At 46.8% G+C, this 22,263-nt stretch overlaps 1 protein-coding gene across 2 annotated transcripts; it reads right to left on the bottom strand.

Annotated features, from left to right (window-relative positions):
• Positions 1–456: 456 nt before the first annotated feature.
• Positions 457–10,256, bottom strand: NABP1 (nucleic acid binding protein 1). 2 transcript variants are annotated; one of them, XM_075511677.1, is made up of 6 exons: positions 9,925–10,256; positions 9,670–9,808; positions 6,424–6,495; positions 4,907–4,979; positions 4,561–4,621; positions 457–2,992 (listed from the first exon to the last, which is right to left on the bottom strand). In XM_075511677.1, exons 1-6 carry the CDS (start codon positions 10,013–10,015, stop codon positions 2,805–2,807), a joined length of 624 nt encoding a protein of 207 aa, XP_075367792.1. In that variant the 5' UTR covers positions 10,016–10,256; the 3' UTR covers positions 457–2,804. The 2 variants fall into 2 exon arrangements, with proteins under 2 accessions (XP_075367792.1, XP_075367791.1); XM_075511676.1 differs by having other exon boundaries at positions 461–2,992; positions 4,561–4,627.
• Between the last annotated feature and the right edge of the window lie 12,007 nt (positions 10,257–22,263).

Below are 22,263 nucleotides of genomic sequence, written 5' to 3'. Positions count from 1 at the left end.
CCTTCCAGAGTTTTCTTCCTTTGGCAATCTATATTTTCTAGAATGAGACTACCCTAACTGCAGCCTTACCTTTAATTATCTTGGGAAGACATCTGCAGAGACTCCCTAATGACCTAACCGCTGGGCACCTATGAACTGCGTTATAGTGTCAGAGCAATTCATGACCACTGCTTGTTCACATACAGAAATGCATCTCTGTCTCTCCGTACACGGAGGTGGTATGATCCAAACAGACGTAAGACAGGCTCCCAGATTCCTCTGCAAGCTGAGAACTCACTGTCTCGACACTGATACCGCTGAGGGAAACAACTTTGTCTTAGATTCACTGGAAGATCAGAAGACCTTGAAAAATTACTAGGATTATATTTACTTTTAAGTCCATGCGACTTTTCAGGGCACAGATTTCCCCTGCAAAGAAGTAAAAGTTTATTAATAAACTGAAATAGTTTCACATAAGAAACAGGGAGGCAGGAATGCTACTAACCTTGAGAACATGAAGACCAGCCTCTTGCTTTTTTCCTCCCAACTGCAAATCAATCATCCACTTGACAGAAAGCTTTTAATCTTATGCCATTTATCAGCAGTAATCATCTCACTTTTTATTTGGAATTTGTGAACAAGTATTCTGTTTATTAGCTTATTAAAAGCTCAAATGCATAGAGCTACAAACATCAGGCACCTCAGCACACACTAACACAGGATTCTGCTGTATTTCAACCTTCTTTATGCTGAAGAGAAGTCAAGACCACCAGGATTTGAGATCCATGCTGGAGATACCCCAATGAGTATGAAATCCCCACCATGCCATCACTTGCACTGTTCACTTGCTACCTTTACAGCTACTACTGGAAAGCACAGCTCTCACACCATACTTACATCTCATTTACCTCTGGAACATGTCATATATACTGCACAGGTTTAGAAGTCCTCTTGGCTTCCTTCTCACAAGCATATCAAATGTCTTAACGCAACACTGCGTAAGAGGTTGTCCATGCATCTAGACTTATTTAAATAAGTAAGCAATTTAAAGTCCCTGAGTTACACATCACCTCCTTACACCATTTCCCCAGAAGTCATCGCATGCTTTCTGGTTCACCAGTTAGCACTGGTCTTCCACAACAGCACCCGTGGGCGATCCCATGAGGCATGCCACCCTCTTGTGTCAAGACAAGTTTCGCTAGTTCCACCTGGAAGCAGGTATCAGGATAGCACTTTACCAGACCAGAGGCAAATAGCCCTCAGGTGACTGGGCACACAGGTCTCCCTAAACCTCCCTTCAGAAGTTTGTTGCTGCTGCTTGTATTTAAAAGAAAGTTCAGTATTTCAGACTAAGCAAGGATCTTTTGCCAATTAGAAGCAATTTTCAACAAATCATCGTGATAGAGTACCAAAAGCAGAAGTATCAAATGTAAATAACTTGTAAACATTAGTGACACAGTAGTAGATTCAATTAACATCAATGACCACAGACAACTCACAATTCAGAAATAGCCTTTTGTCATGAAGTCTTTATGGCTTGACAGAAAGAAAGTTAGAATTGTTTCTGAAATGGTTAGTGCAATTTTTTATTTGAGAGGTCAGCTATAAGAAGAGTTAAACAGATGAATCCAGTATGACACTTCAGCTTCCAAGTTGTTTTTGAACCTGATCTGAAATATGGCACTGGACTCTTATCCAGAGTCAAGGCATTTGTGATCTCAGAAATAAAACCACAGCTATTTTCCCCTGGGAGATGGGGGCAGGGGGTGTTAAGTTCTTTAAGGGATAATTCTTATTTCATATAAAACAGAGGAAGGAAAGCTTAGCAGCTTAACAGCATCAGAAGTACAGCTGTGTGCTTGGCCAGTACCTCTGAAATAGACACATACAGCTTCATCTAATACATAATTCATTTGGAAAAGGGAAGGAAGGAGAAGTAGGCAGCCTCATTGAAGAGATGGGTAATGCAGCATTTGAAAACAGTTCTTTCCTGGAAATTCAGACTCCTGCAAAGTAACGCTGGGCTTTTACACAAGGAGTGGCTACAAACAGCGTACTCCCCAATACTGTCTGAATTTAGATCCTCCTCTCCTGCTACTTCATGCAAAGCAAGAATGAATATCCAAGCTTCTATCCAAAGCAAAAATCGGTGTCACCTTACTTGACAGTGATAGTGGTGTTTATGGAGAAATTTGAAGTACTGTACACCTTTTTGGAATCAGAAGTCAAGCTTCAAGACACTCACCATGTCTTCGACTTTTATCCGAGTTATCCATTCTCCGACTCAGGAGACACCACTAGGTGCTGACACCACCATTTCCTTATACTTATTGCTTTTACAAGCTATATTCATTCCAAGGACACCTAGTTCACTGGAGCATCTTTGCTCTTCCCCCTCATTTCTCTTCCAATACGAAGAGCTCCCACTAACACTAATGGAAGTCAGTCAACTTTTGCGTGCGCAGGACATAATAGACCTTTTAAGGCTATATGGCTGACCAACAGAAACAGAAAGATACATACGTGTAACTGAAATTTTCTTCCATTTAGCAGAGTACCGAGTTTTAATTGAGACTCTTCAACTCGTTACCCTTACTTTCTTATATCCACCTTCTCCTCCTACCCCCTTAATGTATGGGGAAGACTCACTGTGCTTCCCTAAGCAAAACAAGAAATAGATCACATCAAGTTTGCTCCATAGACCAAAAGGTAAAAAACAACAATAAAGGACAAACTGGTTCACAGTTAACTATAAATAAAAAGTGCAATAAGTGTTCAAGTAGAGTGTAGAGTTTAAGCAAGCTGTACAACCACATTTGGCATAGTCATCTCTTAAAGGCTCTGCGTGGGTCCCTCCCATTACTGACAGCAGGGAGAAGAGGCTGAACACTATTAGCTGGTGCTGGATTTATGGGTCCTCGTCCATTGCCTCTCCCACTACCTGCGTAAGTGTGGCCGTGATTATACGTAAATGGAAATCCACTTGATTCAGGTCCAGTTTGTAAACCATTTCCTAAAATGACAGAAAAAAGGTTATCACAAGTTCCATGGACTGAAATCACTGCTCTCTTACATAAGTTTAGCAACAGAGAACACATGGAGTTTGCAGCAACCAGCAAGCCCTGAGCACCAGAAGGAAAAGCCCCTCTGGCACTGCAAGACCCCAAACCACAGCTCACTTTTTTCCCCCTCCCAAACTACCTTCCCTCCATCCCTACCTCCCACTCTCAACTAAAGCAAGAAGGGTCACAGACTTGCATGCTGATTCTTTGCCCAGGAGAGAGACTGGAGTCTCATGAAACTAGAGTGGTGCTTTCAGAAACATTCACTGGCTTGTAGGTCACACACCAAGATGTTCCAGAGAGAGAGCAGGGCAGCCGAAGTCAAGGGGAAACCAGCAAAAGAAAAGCAGGCTACACAAAGTTCCTTGCATCATTCCCCACTACCAGGCACACAGAAATAGAAAGCTGCCTTGTGAAGCCCAGCCCCAGAAGCAACTCAGCTAGCATCAAGTTGTCATGAACTTAAGCCTCATAAGCATCACTGCTCATGTTTTGCTGGTAGGAAGAGGGACGGAGTTGAAAAGGCAGAATGATGACAGGAAGCATGGGGAGAGAAGGAAGAGACAAAAGGAAATTATTGCATTTAAAGACCACACAAGAAGCAGGAAGAGAAAAAAGAAGTTTCAGAAGACATGCACAAACTCAGTGAGAACAGCTGCCCACCGCCCAGAGCCAGGACACCAAGGAAGTAGCCACACACTAACTGGGCTGAAAGCCTACTTGCCTCACCCTGGCACTGAGGAAAGACTGGCCTGAAAGCACTGCCCTTCTTTGCTCAGATCATTTATTTTCAAAGGAACAGAAAGGGTTCGTAAGAGAAGTAAAATAAGAGAAATGAAAATCACGTTGCTAAAGAGGAAGCAGACAGTCACTGAATTGAAATGACACAGAGCTTTTTAACAGCAAGTTATGGATCGGTTTGCCATCATCCACCAGCAGAGCTTAACTATACAAGACCAGGTACCAAGTCTGAGCATCACGTAGGCAGACCATAACTAAGGTTCTCTCTCAGCTTACACCCGCTCAAGTCTTTGAAGCATTTTCTTATTTAAGATTCAGTGTTTAAATACATCACAAAATGATCCAGCCAGGTCAAATATTGGAATTCAGATTACTACCGCTTCTGTTTTGGGGAGCTAACCTGGCAGGAAAGCCAAGGTGACTGGCAAGATTAAAGTCAGTCATTTTTAAAGCCAAGGTCTCAGGTGGTTTAAAAACCAGAATTTCAAGTGCTGCAAAAACTCTTTGAAAGCACCAAAACAACTTAGGATTTGTCAAGGCCTTTTACATGATACAGGCACCTTGAATATTCTGATCTCTTCCTCTTCTAGGGAAGAAATCCTGAAACCATTATTCAGGAAGTGTTCATGCTTATGCGCTTGCTGGTTCAGGCCCCAGCCTAAAAGACCTTTTAGAGCATAGTACACTTTTGGCCCAGAGTGGAGAACCCTTAGCAAGATAAAATTATTCCCATTAAGTGTTTCTTACCCCTTCACTTTCACAAAATGAAAAAACTTACCCAGTGGCCCAAAAGTACAAGAACCCATATTACTTGATGCAGAACTATTATTCTGTTCACCCTGTGCCTTGAGAGAAATGAAAAGGGAAAAAAAAAAAAAAAAGACAAGACATGGATCAGAGAGAGAAATTTCACATTTTCACAGAAAAGGGCTGATATTTTTTTCCTGTGTTCTTATAGTGGCTCCACATGGAATTTATCTGCTACTCTAATTATTGGCTCATTTTTGTCTATATATCACTTCAATTCCATTTTTCCAGAAGAGTCACTTCTGATCACAGCCTAGTGTGAAGTATTCAGAACAAAGAACACTTTATGCCAGAAGCCTCAGACAAGTTTAACATACCAGTTTGTTCTGCCCGACATGTTCCGAGTTGGGCTCACTGAAGTTTGGCACTTCTGAGTATACCATGCAGAACCTGGAGAGAAATTAGGATTATGAGGAAGTTCTAAAGCCATTTTTTAACAGAGTTCTCAACTCCACAACTCAAAGAGCTTATGTTCTTGACATATCCCACCACCTAGAAGTAACTAATCCAGACCCCACTGTTCAGAGAGTATCCATAGGTATTAAAAGGCTCTTTGATCCCTTCGTAGGCTTGTGGCGAAGCTGTCACATCTTCCTGGTGAGAGTGTTTCAGTCAAGCAGAGGCAAGTACACATTTACCCTAAGAGGTAAAACAGCTTTAAGAAAACAAAAGGTGATGAAAGGGCTCCCTTCGTCTCTCTTCCAGCTGTACAGTCTTGTCCAGCACCCACTCACAAGGTCACCTGAGGCACAGAGTCACCCAGCCTGCTCCCAGACTGTGACTGCATTAGATCTCTAGAGAAAACTTAAACACACCCACACCCTCCCATGCTCTGGAGTACCCCATTAACGCAATAGCACAGAGGAGTCCAAAACAGGGAGTGAAATTCAAAGCATCCTTTTCCGCTCAAGGGGACTATGGAGGAATAGGCCCACCAACTCACCACATGGAAATTACGGCAGAGGGAAAGAAAGATTTGGATCATTACGCAGCTTGGACTGGTTAAGCAGAAGTGGAGCTCCCACTTCCTGCTGGGAGGCACAACCCAGATGATGAGGACTCACCTCACTCCAGCCTGCTGGAGAGTAAGCCCACTGGATGACGCTTCTGAGGTGATGGCTTTGCACCAAAGAAAATGTGCAGGTCATCCCTCACAAAATCCAGCTGAGCACTGGGCATTTTTGAACCATCTGAGAAGAGAGGTGGCCACCGCACAGCCCCACTTCCCTGATGACTACAAGGCCTCCTACAGCACTTCGTGCAACAGCAGAAGTACTCTTCTGGTTAGAAAACGTCGCTTTTTCCTGTTGCTTGTCAAGTATGTTACTCATGTTTGCTCTGAGTCAGGAGTCACCACCTCAGTTTGTGGGCAGTTTAAAGAAGGTTTAATGAGGCTTGCTTCTGTTTAGATATGATTCACTGGAGTTACCTTTGTCTTCCTTCTTTGCACTGCTTGTCTCTAAGGCATGATACACACACTCACGGCTTCCACCAAAATAAAGTGGCTATTCAAGCTGAGGCCTAGGTAAAGCAATGCAGATTAAGTCCCTTGCCATTTATACAGTTACCCCCTCTAGGTAAAACCCAGACCTGTGCCATGATGGAGGATGATTTTCCTCAATATACCTAGAATCCAAGAGGATCGGAGCTCGTTACCACAACAACATGTAAAAACTCACACCACAGTTGCCTGTACTGTACCTATCCAGGACCAACCAACAGGCTTTTGCTGCCCTAGCTTCCTTTTACTAAAAGCCACCACATCTTATATTTACCATGACACTCTGCTGAGAACAGGACATAACACCGCCAAATATAAACACGCAATACTTACTCCCCGATTTTATGCAGCTCGCCTCCTCGTCCCGTGTAAAGTGTCAGGCATCCTTTCCACAGAGATGCGTACCTGGCCAAAGAAAGGAGAAGCAAAGCAGTGTCTCTTAGCAAATGAGAAATACCACTGTTGAAAAACAAAGTAGAAGCATGCCATTTTCCAAGAGTTAATAAGTATTACATATCAACACGAATAGACCAAAAAAATTCCCAGGGACCCCAACTTCACCATGCTAAAATTTTATAGATCCCCATGTTTTACTTCTAGCAAAAGGTACTGGAAGCCCAGCTGACTCCTTTGGCAATTCCAGGAAAGCAGCCAATTATTTTGAGGCTGGATGCTCTTTCCTCGGCTGGAGCAGCCCTTATGACTGTTCCGGCAGATAAAAGGCATCTTGCCAAAAGCAGTATCTGTGTTACCATTCACTGACAACTCTCAGTTCTGCTTTCAGCAGGAACCAGGAAGAATTACCTTTGTTCACTGGAGAATAAAAATACTGCTACTGAATATGTATAATAGGAAGTGCTTACTTTTTTAGTATAGGTCCTTACCAAATATTTTTTTAAAGGCACAAATTTGACCATCATGTTCCATGTGACATATAGAAATGCAATGAAATCACTTTTTGATTGCGGAAACATTCACTTACAAGACAGCATGAGTGCACTCTAGTCTTTATAGTGGCACTTGACTTCAAGCACTGGAATTTGAGTTATGCAAAACTTTCTGTATAATTGTTCCTTTCAGTGAGGGGCATCATGTATGTGAAGAAAATAATGAAAATGCAGACCAGAAACCCAGGTGCAGCACAAGGGAGTTAAACAGAAATATGGGTGTCTTGTAGCAAAGGAGTAGGGAGTCCCAGCAATTGCACCCTCAGGAGTCACAGATAATCTAGACAAGTCACCACTTCCTTACGCTCCGGGTCTATCTCTGCAACGTAGATAACAAACCTTCCTCTTGCCCTTTGCCTTATCTGCTGAGACTGGGAGCCATCCAGCTGCACACAGGGCCTCAGAGGCAGCAGGGAGGAGCCAGGTTGGCAGAACAGGACCATAATGCCAATGCAACGATAAACTTCTCTGTACTTCAGCACGAGCAGTAAAGCATAGTATCTGCAGCTATGGTGCCCGTCTCGGGAGTTTTCCATCCAGCAGCAGGATTAATGCTCTTCACTTCATAATGCTACCTTTCACTTTAAAGATTCCCTCTATGCTTAACCTTTAGTAACCAGCTAGTTGGACAGTCTTGTGGCAGAGCACAAAGGCAAAGAGCTACCAAATAATAAATGTAAGTCAAACATACATTTACTGGGACAAGATCCAGCAAATCATGGGACTGATAACCTCCAGCACAAAGTTATTCCATGTATGCGGGCATTTGTTTTTGTCTCAGAAAGAGCTGGCCATAAAGCACTAAACTCCAAAACTAACTTCAAATTTAGAAATATTAACTGCAGCAGCTTCCTGTAAATGAGTTAACCAGCCAATGATAAAAATCAGCCACAGTGTCTGCTTCTGCAGAGGAATGCATCTACAGCTTGAAATTCAGCAGTGAGGGGAAAAAAAAAAAAAAAAGACATGTTTACATGTGGGGCCTAGCTAAGCTTTTCTGCTTGTAACAGTGAGCATCCTGCACTGAAAAGTCAGATTACCCTATAGAGCTGAAATTTACCTGCCTTGCAATAGCAATATCACACACTCAAATGCATCCTATTTAAGTATAAAACTGTGTTTGGGAACCTTGTATGCCAGCGTGAGGGCATTTTTCTTAATATGAGAGCCAAACCAGAATGTATTTTGCTTTTGCCATTCACTCACTCTATGCAGTCCTAAGTAAGCATGCAATTCATGTAAATGAAGGCATGACTTCGCCACCCACCAGGAACAGTGATGTCAGTTCATAAATTTTAATTCATACAAGCCAAACTCGCTTTTTGACATGAAGGGATGCAACGACCCTCCAATTTGTGGCAGTGAAACACCAGACCAGCTACAGTAAGCCAGTCACAGAGCAGAGTGCAGTAACAGTGCTGAACAGTATCGCTATTAATGTGTTTCAATGTCATCTATGCACAGGGCTTTGTGCTGGCCCAGAGCTCTGGTTTAGTTCCACCCATCTCAGCACCCCAGCACCCCACGTGCTCTCCACGCAAGCAGGCTTCCCCAGAACCACCTCTGCTGAGAAGGCAGCCTATTTCGTGTAAAAGGACATTTGCATAGGAGGAAGCAACTGCAGTTTTGGTGGCAAGGGTCATGCAGTTTTACTCCAAAACAAAGAATTACACTCAATTGAATAACTTAAGAGCAGCTCAGTTAGCAGCTCCACTGAGTAACCTTTTATGTACTTTTTCACAAAAACAAATTAAAAGGACCTTATACACGCTGCAGCTCCACCATCTCCTGGAGTGCTGTAGGCCAAAGGATCAGTGTAATGGGATTTCTAAGTGTAACCTAACTGGCATGAAGAACTCAAATGAAAGTGACTCACTTTGCTACTGACAATTTAAGTGACATGGAAAAGGATTTTCAAATTGAATCTAGTATTCTCTCTCACAGCTAATAAACATAACTTTGGGGTTTTTCTTTAATTAAACCAGCTGTGAGATGAATTAATTGCACCTGACCAAACTAACATGCTCTACAGGGTAGCCCTTGCATGAATTTTTACAGTGAAACTGAAGAGGTTCTCCTCCTCTGCCTGTCATTTCTGTTAAACCCACTGCAATGAAAAGCAACTTTTCTGCACGAGAGACATTAATCATCCCTTCCTTTCACTAAGGAGCTGACTGCTAGAGTAAAGAACTGGCTGTAAAAATAAGAACATGCTTTTGACTTCCCTGCTTGATTTACAGACCAGGACTGACTGTTGCATTCCCCCCCACCCCAAAAGAAGTATTCTCCTAAGGAGCTTTTTTTTTTTTTTAAAGCCAAACCAAGTCTCTTGAACACCACCTCCTCGCTAAAAGTCCAAGCCCTTCCTAGCCATCTACTGGACTGTACGCTCACGCTAGGCATGTTCTGGGGTGGAGAAGGCGGTTTTAATTTGGCAGGTGATCTCAGGGCGCTGCCTCGGTAGCAGGGAGCCAGCTGTGTCATCCGTGCCTCTCGAAAGCGGCCGAGCCTGCTCACAACCCCGCACCTTCGCCTCGGCGGCCGAGGGCTGCCCCCGACCCGGCGCTGCCCCGGGGCGCGGGCAGCGCTGGCCGGGCCGGGCCGGGCGCGGGGGGCCCGGCCCCATACGCACCCTTTGGTCAGGCGGATGATGTCCCCCGGCTGGATGAGGCCGCCGATCTCGTCCCACACGGAGATGGTGATGCTGCCCGTCTTGTCCGCCACTTTGCAGGACCTCACCTCGTGCCCGTCCTTCGTCTTGGTGACTCGCCCTGCGGGGAGAAGCGCGGCTGAGGGGGGCCGGGGGGGGCCGGCCCCGCCATTCCCCCCCCCACACGCGGGACACGCGTGGGCGGCCCGGGGGTGGGGCGTGCCGGGCGCCACTTACCGATCTCCAGCACAATAAAGATGACATTTAAGTTTTTCAGTCCGGGTTTTATGTCTTTTATGAGGTGGTACGTGTCGCTCGCCGCGCTCATGCTGCGGCCGGCACGGGGGGCAGGGCTGGCGGGGCGGGCCGAGCCCGCATCCCGCGGGGGAGCGGCGCCGGCAGCAGCAGCAGCAGCAGCACAGGGCCGGGCAGGGGGGCACCGGCAGCCCTCACAGGGGACGGGGACACGAGCACCGAGGGGCTGCGCGGTGACTGTGCGGCACGCCCGACCCCCGCCGCTCCCTCTCGCTACCGACACCACACCCGCCGCCCACCCACCCTCCCGCTCCCGCCGGCACTGAGGAGCACATGTGCGCTGCGCTGCACTTTATAGCGACCGGGCGGGCCCACCCCAGGCGCCGGGCGGGGGGGTCGGTGCCGAATGGAACCGTCCGGGGCACGCGGAGCGCCGGGACTGGGCAACAGGCGGGCGCGAGCCGGCGCCGCGCGCTGATTGGGCCGCGCCGCGGCCATCTTCTGCTTGTCGGGGCGCTGCCGGGCCAGACGGCCCCGGCGCCGGGCCGGGCGGGAGCGGGGCGGGGGGGCGGCGGGAGGGTGCCCGGGCTCGGCTCTCTCAGGCACTTCTGGCCCGGAAACAGCCCTGCAGCGGCCCGAGCGCGGCCGGTGGGGCAGGGGGGAGTTAGGAAGCGATCGCCGCCTTCCCGCGCCATTTTACGCGCGGTTGTAACACCGAGAGGGGTCTTGTCATAGAGGTTTCCTGGCGGGCGATCACCAGGCAGCTCCGGTCTCCCTCATTGAGAAGAAAGTACACGTGTAGGAGAAGTATGCATCCATTGGGACACCGGCGAGGAGAGATGGTGGTGTTACACAGAAGTCTGACTGTAGTCTCCACCAAGCAGAAATGGCCGATGTGAGGGCTGAGGGGAGGAGCAGGAGGGCGGTGGTGCTGCCTGGGCAGCCCCTGACCTTGCAGGGCTGCACCACATCAGCATGCTCCTGGGACCACATGCTCAGTGGAAGTAGGGGGATTTTAGGGTTATGCAGTACCATGCTTTGAACCTTTCTGTGCCGAAAACGTGAGCCTAAATCCTGTTGAGCACTAAAAAGGCCATCAAAGCACCCTGAACTCTGCCAGGAGCCACCTGTGGAGACACGTTACTGAGCTTGGCTACAGGCTGGGTCAAACATGGGGGGAGGGCAGCCTCTGCAAGGGTAAAGCCATCAAGGTGGTGGACCATCGACCAGCCCCCTCAGCCTTGTGGCATGCTTGGCTGGAGGATTCTGAGCAAATAGCTCCCTGCCACAGAACAGCCCGAAGACATGCAGATGGTTCTGTAATTCAGCTCTCCCCCTTAGGAAAGGTAGCAGAGCAGCGTATGTGCACTTTGCTTCTCCTTTTGAGAGCCAGACTTAGCTAGCTGGGCTTTCCCCTTCTATTTCTGTAAGCAGAAACCCATAGATGACAGCAGTTGTGAAATGCTTGGCCACGCGTTCTGCCACACTGGAGCTGTGGTCCAACAAATGTTGTGCAATGCTTATCTGCAGGCAGCGGAGCAGCCCTGCTGGGTGTAACTCGGTGCTCGGAATAAAACGTGCTGCTTGCAAGAATCTGAGAGGAAGGCAACATGAGCCACAGGAGAATTTGCTTAAAGCCCCCAAAAGGTTAATCCACTTCTGTCCCAAAGCCTTCAGTCAGTGCAGCTGGGGGGGGGATGACAGACTCACTCAGTGGCCTCTCTCCTGACTGGCTGTATAACTTTAATCTGGTAATGCTAAAACCTTCAGAGTGATCAAATCTATGTCAATAAATGAATGGCTTTAATGTAGTCACTTGGGAAAGAGTTCAAACTCCAGGAATGACACTGTCCCTGGCAAAGGTTGGACAAAATGCTTTTATCCGTAGAACTGGTAAACTTTTCCCATACAGATGAGGTTTTTCTGCCTTCCTCTCCACCTTTTGTCTGCCCCATCTATTTAGAACCCTTGGGAAAGAATCATTTTGTATCCTGTGTTTTCAGCCCAAGCACAGTAGGACCCAGTCCTGAATCACTCGCTGGGCCCTACCAAAACAAAACATGACTCTCGGTACTAAAACATCTGGGGCAGGATAGCCGCAGGCAATGTGCTGCTCTGCCTCCTGGAGAGCAACCCTAAGGAAAGCCTCCACAACCAGTCCCAGCTCTTGCATTTGACTTATTAGGAGGAAAGAAAAAAGAGAATGTGGATCATACAGCAAATCTCACTGGAGATTTGAGGAGAATCCTTCATTTTGCACGAAAAACCAGTTAAAAGAGTACGCACCTTACAGCAAGTCTCGGGCAGAGAGGAAGTCACGAGGGTGGTTAGCTCAAAAGCAGAAAACACTAAAAAACACTTCACCAAGGACACGCTTCTAGTCATGCGTCACCAGTAAGATAGTTTCAAGTGGACATCTGTCCTGGAAGGCAACAGCGAGAGGTGCAAAGGATGCCAGATGTGGGCTACCAAGCCACCTTGCTGTGGTAGGCAGTATACTTCAACTAGGCAGTCAGGCTACTTCTGCGTCAGTGAGTGTGACCACTTCTCTAACACATCATGCCCAGGCCGCCTGGTGCTCATCAGCCAGCACAGAGCCACCAGGCCTGCAGCAGGGAGCGCAGGGACCTGCAACAGTGAGCACAGAGGGAGGTGGATTTATTTTATACTGAGGTTAAGTTTACAGCTGGTAGGAAGAGGTTTAAACTAGAAACGGTGATACAGCAGGGCCCAAGCAATCTAGGAGAGCTCAAGAGCACACTGAGGACAACGCTCTGGCACAGGTGATCGAGGAGCTAATAAGGAAGGGTGCTGTCCTGGACCTCATACTTACAAACAAGGAACAACTGGTTGGGGACATGAAGGCGGGGACATGAAGGCAGGGTCAGCATTGGGTGCAGTGACCGTGAGATGGTGGAGTTCAGGATCCTGAGGGGGGAGAACACTGCAAAAGGTAGGACCACAACTCTGATTTTGAAGAGCAAACTTTGGCCTCTTCAGAGATCTGCTTGTGATATGGTCCTGGAGAGCATAGGGGTCCAGAAGAGCTGGCTGGCTTTCAAGGATCACCTACTGCAAGCTCAGGGCAGGTCCATCCCCACGAGTAGGAAATCAAGCACAGGTGGCAGGAGGAAGGCAGACTCTTTTCAGTAGTGCTCACTGACAGGGTAAGAGGCACAAGTTGAAACTCATCAGATTCCACCTGAACACAAGAAAAGTTTTTTTTTTTTTACTGTGAGGGTGCTCAAAAACTGGAGTAGGTTGCCCAGAGAGGTTATGGATTCCCCATGCATGGAGATACTCAAAACCTAACTGGACACTGTCCTTGGCAACCTGCTCTAGCTCACCGTGCTTGATGGAGGTTGGATTAGATGACCACAAGAGGTCCCAGCCAACTTAATCGATTCTATGATTCTGTGAAATATTTCCTATCTGCCTTCTCAAATGCAAAAAGAGACACAGAGCTCCAGAAAGCGTGATGTGTGGAGTAGGAAGGCAAGGTCACAAACTCCCTCTGTATCCATAAGAGGCTGGGACTGCGCTGGGAAGACAGAGCTAGTCATCTTCTCTGTTACTATTGGGGAGATACACATTCCTTCCAGATTCATGACAGTGTTTACAGTGTCTGTTCCACCACTGATGAACAATTTTGCTCTGTTTGTTTCACAAAGAGACACTTAAAATCTTGCTCATATTTTTTTGTCATTCCAGTTGCCATCCCCTGAGAGCACCCGTGGTATTATCCAGCAGTGATTGAACAATTCCTATTTGCTGTGAAGGTGACCTGCAAAGCAAAACAGTTTTTTCTCCCCTACTTCTTTATAATGTGTAAAGATACCAGAATTATTATTAATTTATTTTGGTTTTCTAGCCTCTTAATTTCTCCTGCTTTTTTAACCTCGGAACCACAAGGCTATCAAGTCGCAGCTGTGGGTGATGGAAGCACCAGCTTTCTGACCTCCTCACTGCAGGTGTAGTCAGTCTTGCACAACCAGGAGGAGCACAGAGGGCTTTAATGCACATGTGTCTTCGTCCACAAGAGCTTCCAGAAGACTCACAAATACCCTGTAGCAGTAGGTAGGCCTACAAAGAAATCCGGAAGCCACGACAGCAATACGCAATGGAAAGAGAGAAGAGAGAGGTGCATTGTCAGTATCTGGGGCTTCTGCAATAACCTGGTCTTAAAATACGTTAATAAGCACTGACTGCGTGAATGGGTCACACTGAGAGACAGCACCAAAACTGCTCGTGCAGTTCACAGGAGCAACGGGGAACGTGTTGGATAAACTGTGACCGCAGTCAAAGCAGGAGCCTTTCCATCACTGAGGGAGTTGAATGTCTGTGTGCCACTCAGTCAGTGTCTTACCACACAAGCCAAATTTAGCCCGCAATGAATGTCTACAGTAGGGGTTCCACGGACGGAGTTAAATCTGTTTCCAAGCTCATTTGCTTGCTGCAGAGTATTTTTCTTCTGTGTGCAAGACGTACGTGTTTGTAGGCTAAGACTCATGGGGAAGTTTCAGTCCAAAGCAAAATCAGGGTTGAGTTGTTAAGAGTTCTCAGCAGTCGCAAGTCTGGCAAAAATCCCATGCATCTCAGCAGGGCTGGGATTTCACCCTCTGGCTGTAATGGAGTTACGCCAGCAGAGACATTGGTCCAAACTCCCCCTTTCAGTTGCTCAGTATTCAGTGCTACTGCAGTCCCGGAGTAGTCCCGCAAGAAATCTGCCAGCAAGAGCTGATGTTTAATATTTTATTGTGCACAGAGATTAAAAATATACAGAAGCCTGCAAACTCCACCTTTAACCAAAGCTTACCAGGCCATTACCGTACGTCTGACAAAATCCTAAATTAAGCTACAGGTTTGGTCAGCTGTTTTTTAATATTGATGACACTTTTGCGCCCGTTTAACGAGGGCAGCCAGTCTGGCGTTCTGGAGACCCCAGAAAACAGTGGTTCGGTGCCTTCAGCATCTCTCGAGCAAACCACATTCAGCCATCGGGGTCAGGATTTCCCCAAGGAAATATGAATATCTCCAGGGGAAGCCACACAGGCTTGAGAGGAACTTCAGCCAGAAGTCAGTGGGACAGATGCAGTGGGGAATCCCCATTCTCTTGGGGTCGGGGGTAGTTTCATGCATTTAGTCCTGCTCCCAGCTCGGGAACACAGACGCGAGCTGCCCGCTGCCCCCGCCGCAGGGCAGCGTACCTGCGGGGTGCCTGGAGCAGGAAGGACTGCCCGCTGTCTGGCGCCAGCATTTCAGGCAGCTTTGTCTGCCTACCTAGCTGTTAGCTAAGAAAGCCCACTGCAAGACTGAGTACCAGGGCACGGTAATGTACCACAGAAAAACAAAATATAAATGGCAAAGTAAACATTCTGAATTTGCAGCGTTCTTTCCGAAGGAGCCACGTGCACGTCCTGCAGCACTAATGTAGCCTTTCCGTCCCGGGCTCCACACATTTTAGCAGATGTTTTCATCTGGGGACTCAGTCCTGTAAGGCATTTATGGGACTTCTTTACTTCCCTCTTTCGATTAATCCCACACACATCCGTAGGATGACGTCAGTAGGATGAAATCCCTGATGCGGAGCAATTCTAGGGCAATTTTCCTGCTCAGTTGTGAATCTGGGCTTGGACCAGAGGAATTGGGGTCTAAATTTGCCCCAAACAGATGGAAAGCATAGGAGCTAGCACCTCCTCAGCTTTTCAGTTAGAGTTCTGAAGGACTATGCACAACAAGTCCCAAAGATTTGTGGGCTTAAAGCCCACTAACATTCACAATTGCTGTTTCTTGGGTCTCCAGCAAGTGCTATAGCAAAAACTGGACCTCACAGCCTTGCTCCTTCATCAGACTGTTCTTTACTTAAAAGGTTTAACAAGCGCAGATGGGCGGATTAGCGCTTTCCCACTGTAGCTATGCCAGAATAACCCCCACTCTGTTCACGAGGACACCAGTCACGGTCACCCAAAGCAGTACAGTAACTCTTTTTTACATAGGGAAAAGAGATACCAGCTTTACACCAACAAAAAAGCGAAGTGATCCCTTAGACTAGTCCTGCTGCCGTGGTTGGTTGGCTGATAGAAGAGGCAAATGCTTCAAGTCGGAGGAAGAAGGGGCACAGAGCTCTGCACAGGTCTCTGCCTTTCCCCCGCGTGAGCCGAGTCACTTACACTCGTGGTGGCTCAGCGCAGGGCAGTCAGCACTAGGGAGCTGGCTGAAGTGGCTCAGAAACCCTTCATATACCGGCAAGGCAAGCCCTTTCCTGTCGGTTGTAGCCAAGGGAGGCAACATTTCAAAAGGCTTTGCAAATGCCTTCTCCTTTTGCCAGCCCTGCCTCTGCCAGGGGTGATTCCTGCGGGCTAGCCCATGAGTTTGTCTCATGACACCCCCATGGCAGCCACACATGCCCTTAGAGATGAGGAGCATCTCTTAACTCTTTCCACCCCAGGAAGGGCTTTGCTTCTCACCTCTTCTCCAGTGCCTGGAGGAGGTATGCAGACAGACCACATCGCCCTGTCTGGGCTGGCTCTGGAGGCTAATGGGCTGGAAGTTCAGTGTTGGTCTTGCATCACCTAATGCTGACCTTCAAAAGAAAAATAGGGGATTTTATGTCCAGGAAGGAGGCTTTGAAGATTTAATTTGGTTTGGATTTAGTTTTTGTAATCGGGATTTGGGTTTCTTTTCTATGTTCTTTTTTTTCTTTTTCTTTTTTTTGTGTAGCGCTGTCTGCTTTTTCCTGAAAGTTCCTTGGTGGTCTTAACAATATGGACTTCTACCTTTCTCAAATCTCAATAAGCAATAGGGTGTGTTAAAGGTGGCAAAAACCCCGATCTTCCCACAGGTCTGTTCCCTAGGCAGAGGAACGCTGTTTTGTTTGCCCTGCCGCAGAGCTGGATGAAGACGTGGTGACCCTCACCCTGCCCCAGGTAGTCACCGCCGCTCCTCCCCGACCTCCCAGCCCTGCTCCGTGCGTGGCCACTGCATTCCTGTTAGGCAGACAGCTTCCCTCACAGGTCAGAAGCGGCTGCAACACCTGGTGGAAAAAGGGGTGTGTGGTGCTGGGATGAGTAACTGTGGGAATACTGGCCCTGCCCTCCGTGCTGTGCAAACAACGCGGCCATGCTGCTGGCGATGAGGCTTAGAGCTGGCAGGCGCAGGGCACGAAGCAAGCTGGTATCTGCAGAAGAGCATGTAGGCACGGTCTCAGTTGTTTAGCTCTGTGTTAACAGCGAAAAACAAATCCTAAGCGGACTAAACAAATCTCATCGTGGCAAAGTGCTTCATAAATTAGTCAGCCTCCTGCAGACTAATAGGGAATCAAGCTGTTTACCTCAGAGTACGACACATTTTTCTTTTTCGCCTTCTCCCCGTGGCACCTGTAGATATATTCTGATGTGCAAAGCTTTGTGTCAGTGACTAATGAGTACCTAACAGTTGCTGCAGATTTCCATAGGCTGCGCATTATCGCTCCTATTTACGACATCAGAAAAGACCTAAGAACCATCCGCCTGAGCCAAAAAGGGTCAGCAGATAAAAAAATATTCTTCCAGAACATAAGCCTGGCACTGCGGCACATTTCAAGTGCCGCTGGCAACACGAGGAGGTTTTGCACCACAGGTTTTGCATTTCTACTTCCATTTTCTGACTATATATAAAATTGACATTCCTGCCCAGATGGGATAACAAAGGAAACCGTTCCTTCTGAAAGCCACCAATGTACGTGAAATCAAATGGGTGCTCTAAGAGGTCCTTTCTGATGAGCACCCTTGGGAAGATGCTGCTTGAAACAAACCAAGTTGTAGTTTGGGATATTTTAAAACAGAAAAAAAAAAGCCTAAGTCATAGTGATAATGTGCTTGTAGGAACCATTTTACTGCAGTCTACGTTGTTGCCCAGAGTTGTGTTAGGGTGTGGGAGGGGATGGAAAAATAAACAGAGTACAGTGAAAGCTTCCTAGGGCTTCCCAGCTCTTGGACTTGCTGATGACTGACATGTCATTCAGGAACACAGGTTCCTGGATATTCCTGAATAATCCAGGCAGGGCAGCTCAGAATAGGACCGTCCACGCTGTGAGTTACTCGGAAATAGGCGTTGCACTTTGAATTCAGACTCAACTTAAAGGCACCCACTCAGGAGGGCAACGCGGCCAAGCGGCTCCGGCATTGCACAAAGGGGGACACAACCGGGGACAGAGCCGCCCGGCTCCTTGTGATCCCACAGAAACTCCAGGCACGAAAGCTGTGCAACAGGCTATCAGGTTACCAGCCTGGCGTCATCGGCCGCAAACCAGCCGGGTGATCGTTCCCTCCTGGCATCCTAGGGCATCTTACGCCCACTAGCAGGTTAACCTTTAGAGGCCTGATTTAGTTCTCGCTGCAGCCCCTGGGAGCTCCTCCGAGAAGGCAGTGCCAGTGGAGTAGGCACCGCGTAGGCAAAGGGGATTTTACCCACGCTTCAAAAAACCCCAAAGACTCATCAGATGTCTCAGGGAATGCAGCTTCACTTTAGGAAAGAGGAGGGTGATTCCTCACTGGCACTGCTGGGGAAATGGTTATCCCAAGGCATCAGATGCCTTCACTGCTTTTATTTAAAGGGGTTTGCCGATTGGGTGCCTTTCCGCTATTGTAAAACTTGTACTACCATGAAATAACTATTCTTTCTGTTCTGCTGGGTCTCCTTGACCAATAAAAGGCTTTAATAATAGTAAAATATCAGATACTGTCTTCATGTTGTGTAGCAAGTCACTGTGTTCCCTTCCTGTTACTTTCGGATGTATATAAAGGAGAGCTAAAAATTCAGTTCTTGTGTGTGGACTAATTTTTTCCATGTTTTTAACCATGAAGACACTGGTGCTGCCAAGTATACTTCTTCCTGTTGAGGTTATATTTAAAGCATTTCTAAGAGTCATGTCTTTGCTGCAGGGTGGTATTAGATAATACTTAATAAAATATTTTTTCTGCAAAAGGGTAATTGATCATTGGAATTAAGCTTAACAAGCAAACATGAATAAAGTCATATATAGCTGGAGGACCAAAAATTCCTCCAGGTTGTTCAGTTTGCAGTTGTATTATCTATTGATGCAGGAGTTTCATTAAGTTCTCCAGTCAAGCTAGACAATACTGAAATCTTAGCACACAAGAAAATTATTTTGTATTACGGATATTTCAAGCTTCTTTGTAATTTATAAAGAAATAGAAGAGCATCAGTCCAACTGTTTTATGTAAGTTATCTTTACTGTATGTGGATGTTGACCTCTACCTGATACAATCCAAGGGTTGCGTCTGGCATCCTGAACTCCAGGAGGAGCCAGTCCTTGAAAATTGTACCCAGCCATTGCAGAAGAGTACCCTTAGCCTCTGCCCCAAAGGCTGAATATGATAGCAAGAAAAATCTGAATGGCCCTACTTCAAATTTGAAACTTGGTCCTCTTTTTCTCTCACATCTCTGGAACGATTAGACCAACTATGGAGCAAGTAGTGTCAATGACAACAGTGAAAAAAGGGATGTTCCTAAAGTGGCAACCACCTGCAGGCAGCTGGTGAAAGACTCCAGGTGATGGTTAACTGGCAGAGCCTTTGCTGGGCAGATGACCGTGAGCCTAGAGTATGGTTCTGACCGTCTTGATTTATTTCATATAATGAAGGCTTTAGTGTAATCAAGGTCTTTCATCTCTTGGTCTTGTCTGTACTCTGGACTTCAGTGTGAAATATTAAAGCCAATACATGTTTATTATCAAAGTTTTGTCTGACAGCAGTATTTTAGGTCCTGCTGGGTTCTCTGATTTTTCCTGTACCAAGGGGGTGTTTTTCCAGTAAGCTACACTACAGATTTGTTAGACTACTGTTTCGTACACTGTTAAAATATTGTTAGGTAAACTAAAACAAAATCCTAGAAGAACAGCCCACTTACCTTGCAATACTGATGAAACAAACAATATTTTATACCTGTGTAGCATCTTCCATTGGATAGAATCCAGGCATGTTATCCATGGTATATTAACTTAACCTCTTGAAATGATTGTAAATCAATGGATATTATATTTGGTTAACAAACGAGGAGATATTAAGGAAAGTGGGTACTTTCTCAGCTTGAGACTTGCTAGATTTGGGAGTAAAACCTGTATTTCCCCAGTTGTATTGCAATGTCTGCTATTTCTTTCCAAAGGAAGCAAACAGCAAACTATCAAAATGATCTCACCACTGACATAAGTAGGAGTAGTACTTCATTCCTTGATGCCAAGTATTTTCCTGTGATATCCTCAGCACATTTTACGGGTCTGGGTAATGTCAGTCTGCCTCTCCCTCCCATGTGGGCTCACACACGGAGAGTCCGTCTGAGAAAGTACTTACTGGGACGTATCTCTGGCCACAGAAAGTCTTCCATTTTGTCCAGTTTGTTTACTTCCCGTAGGATCATTAGGAGGCACATCATCTGCTTGTTGTCTATACAGTCATTTAGTCATCCGTCCCTTCTGACTAAGCTTCAGCTGCTGTGCAGAATTGAGAGACACGAACACCTCAATAACACGGTTCAATGATCCCCTAAATAAGTTAGATCCTGATTGTCATCAGATGCCACGTAAAAGAAGATGCATAATGACACATGTTGTGAATATTTTGGGGTTCAGGTTTTCCATATTGAAGCTCGTTTTTATCATGTGATACAGCAAGAGTTCTTAAAACATTCATATAAGCCGGGCTTTCACCAGATGTTAATTTCAGAAGCTTGACGGCACCTTTCTGGTTTTGATAGCCAGCCCTATATTGGAACTATAATGAAACTCTGCAACACGCACATGCTATTTTAAGGAAGACTCCTCATGACATTTGTCAGCCTAGCTACCAAGGTGAAATCATGGCCAGTCCAGCATAACAAAGAGATGTGCGTCCGATAGTCCCTGCCCATCTGCAACGCACAGGGACCATCGAGCAATACCGAGGACGCATTGCTGAGATCAAGGGTTTTGTTCAGCCTGACAGAAGCCCGCTCTCAGCGCAGCCCCTGCCGTGGCTGCTCACCCCCAGGAAACCCCGCTGAATCCCCAGCACCGGGAGCCACTCCTGCAGTTCCCCCCGGCCTCTCGGAAGCCTGCAGAGCAAGGGAGCTGCCTCCTCTGACGGCCTTTCTGCAAGCCTGCACAACCACGGCGTCGTCTCCCTCCCTGCTGTTTATTTTTCCAAAATGCGTCTCTGGCAACAGGACTGGGTTTCTTTTCCAGCCGGATAAGAAGAAATGGCTTTTCCTACCACAGTGTGTTCACTTCCCTGGAGTTAGGAACCGTGACATTTACATGCCTTTATCCCAATCAATATTGCAGTGTTTCTGAACAGGAATATCAGTAAGTCCTGAAGAAGATAAAAAAAGAACAATCCCACTGTTGTATTAGCCATTCCAGGTTCTCTCGCTTTATTAAAATTTTTATCCTCCACCTCCGCATTTCACTCAATTTGGTGGTCACTACCCCAGATAACACACATCTCAACTTTGCAGCTCTCCGTAATTAGCAGGTAGCAGAGCAACACGTAATTAGCCATAAGTGTTGTCTGTTTTCAGCCAAATGATGCACTAGGGGAGGGTGCAGAGAGCTCACGTGGAGCAGATGTCACTCAAGCCACCCCATGCTGGCATGATGGTCACGCAGGCTCTTTTCCTGGGAGAGCTCAGGAGAGCTCAGTTGGGTAACCTGTACCTGCAGGTTACCCAACACAGCAGAGAAGTGTAAGAATGATGTAAGAGCATCATTTTGATAGCCACCCTCTGATTTCATGGGGTTGATTTGGCATGGAGGTGTCTGGTGTGCAAATTGCAGACCAGGTTAAGGGCTTTGTAGATAGCCCCAGGCTTTCCATCAACCATCACTCCCCTCATCCCAGTAGCAAGAGGTATAACAGTGGCAGCAACCCCATTGCTAAGGGTGCATCAAGCAACTGAAATCAGCAGTGGTGGCTGGTGCAGAACACTTGCTTGCTTTAATGTCAAGACCTAAGATTGGGAAATACTCATTTTTACCAAAGGATGAGTGAAGATATGACAAAATATTTTCAGGTCTGTGGGAATTTAATCAAACTGCTTCAGTTTGTCAAATGGAATAAAAAAAAAAAACCCCAGTTGGTTTTGGTTCCGCTTGGCATTAATAGGTATCTACCCAAGTTGCCGGAGTACTTCATAGGAACTACAATTAAATTATTTCATGCCCCCATTCTCCTACATGGACCATGTTCCCCCGTTTAATTTTCCATCCCACTGTCCCCTCTCAGCAGCGGCAGAGGCCTCATGTGGTTTCCCTGGCCAGGACGCAGCACAGGATGTGCTGCCCTGCTG

Source organism: Mycteria americana, chromosome 9 (genome assembly GCF_035582795.1).
Source record: "Mycteria americana isolate JAX WOST 10 ecotype Jacksonville Zoo and Gardens chromosome 9, USCA_MyAme_1.0, whole genome shotgun sequence".
In the NCBI taxonomy this organism is placed as follows: domain Eukaryota; kingdom Metazoa; phylum Chordata; class Aves; order Ciconiiformes; family Ciconiidae; genus Mycteria; species Mycteria americana.
The sequence above is the reverse complement of the archived record's forward strand: the minus strand, read 5'-3'. Positions and strand labels throughout refer to the sequence as shown.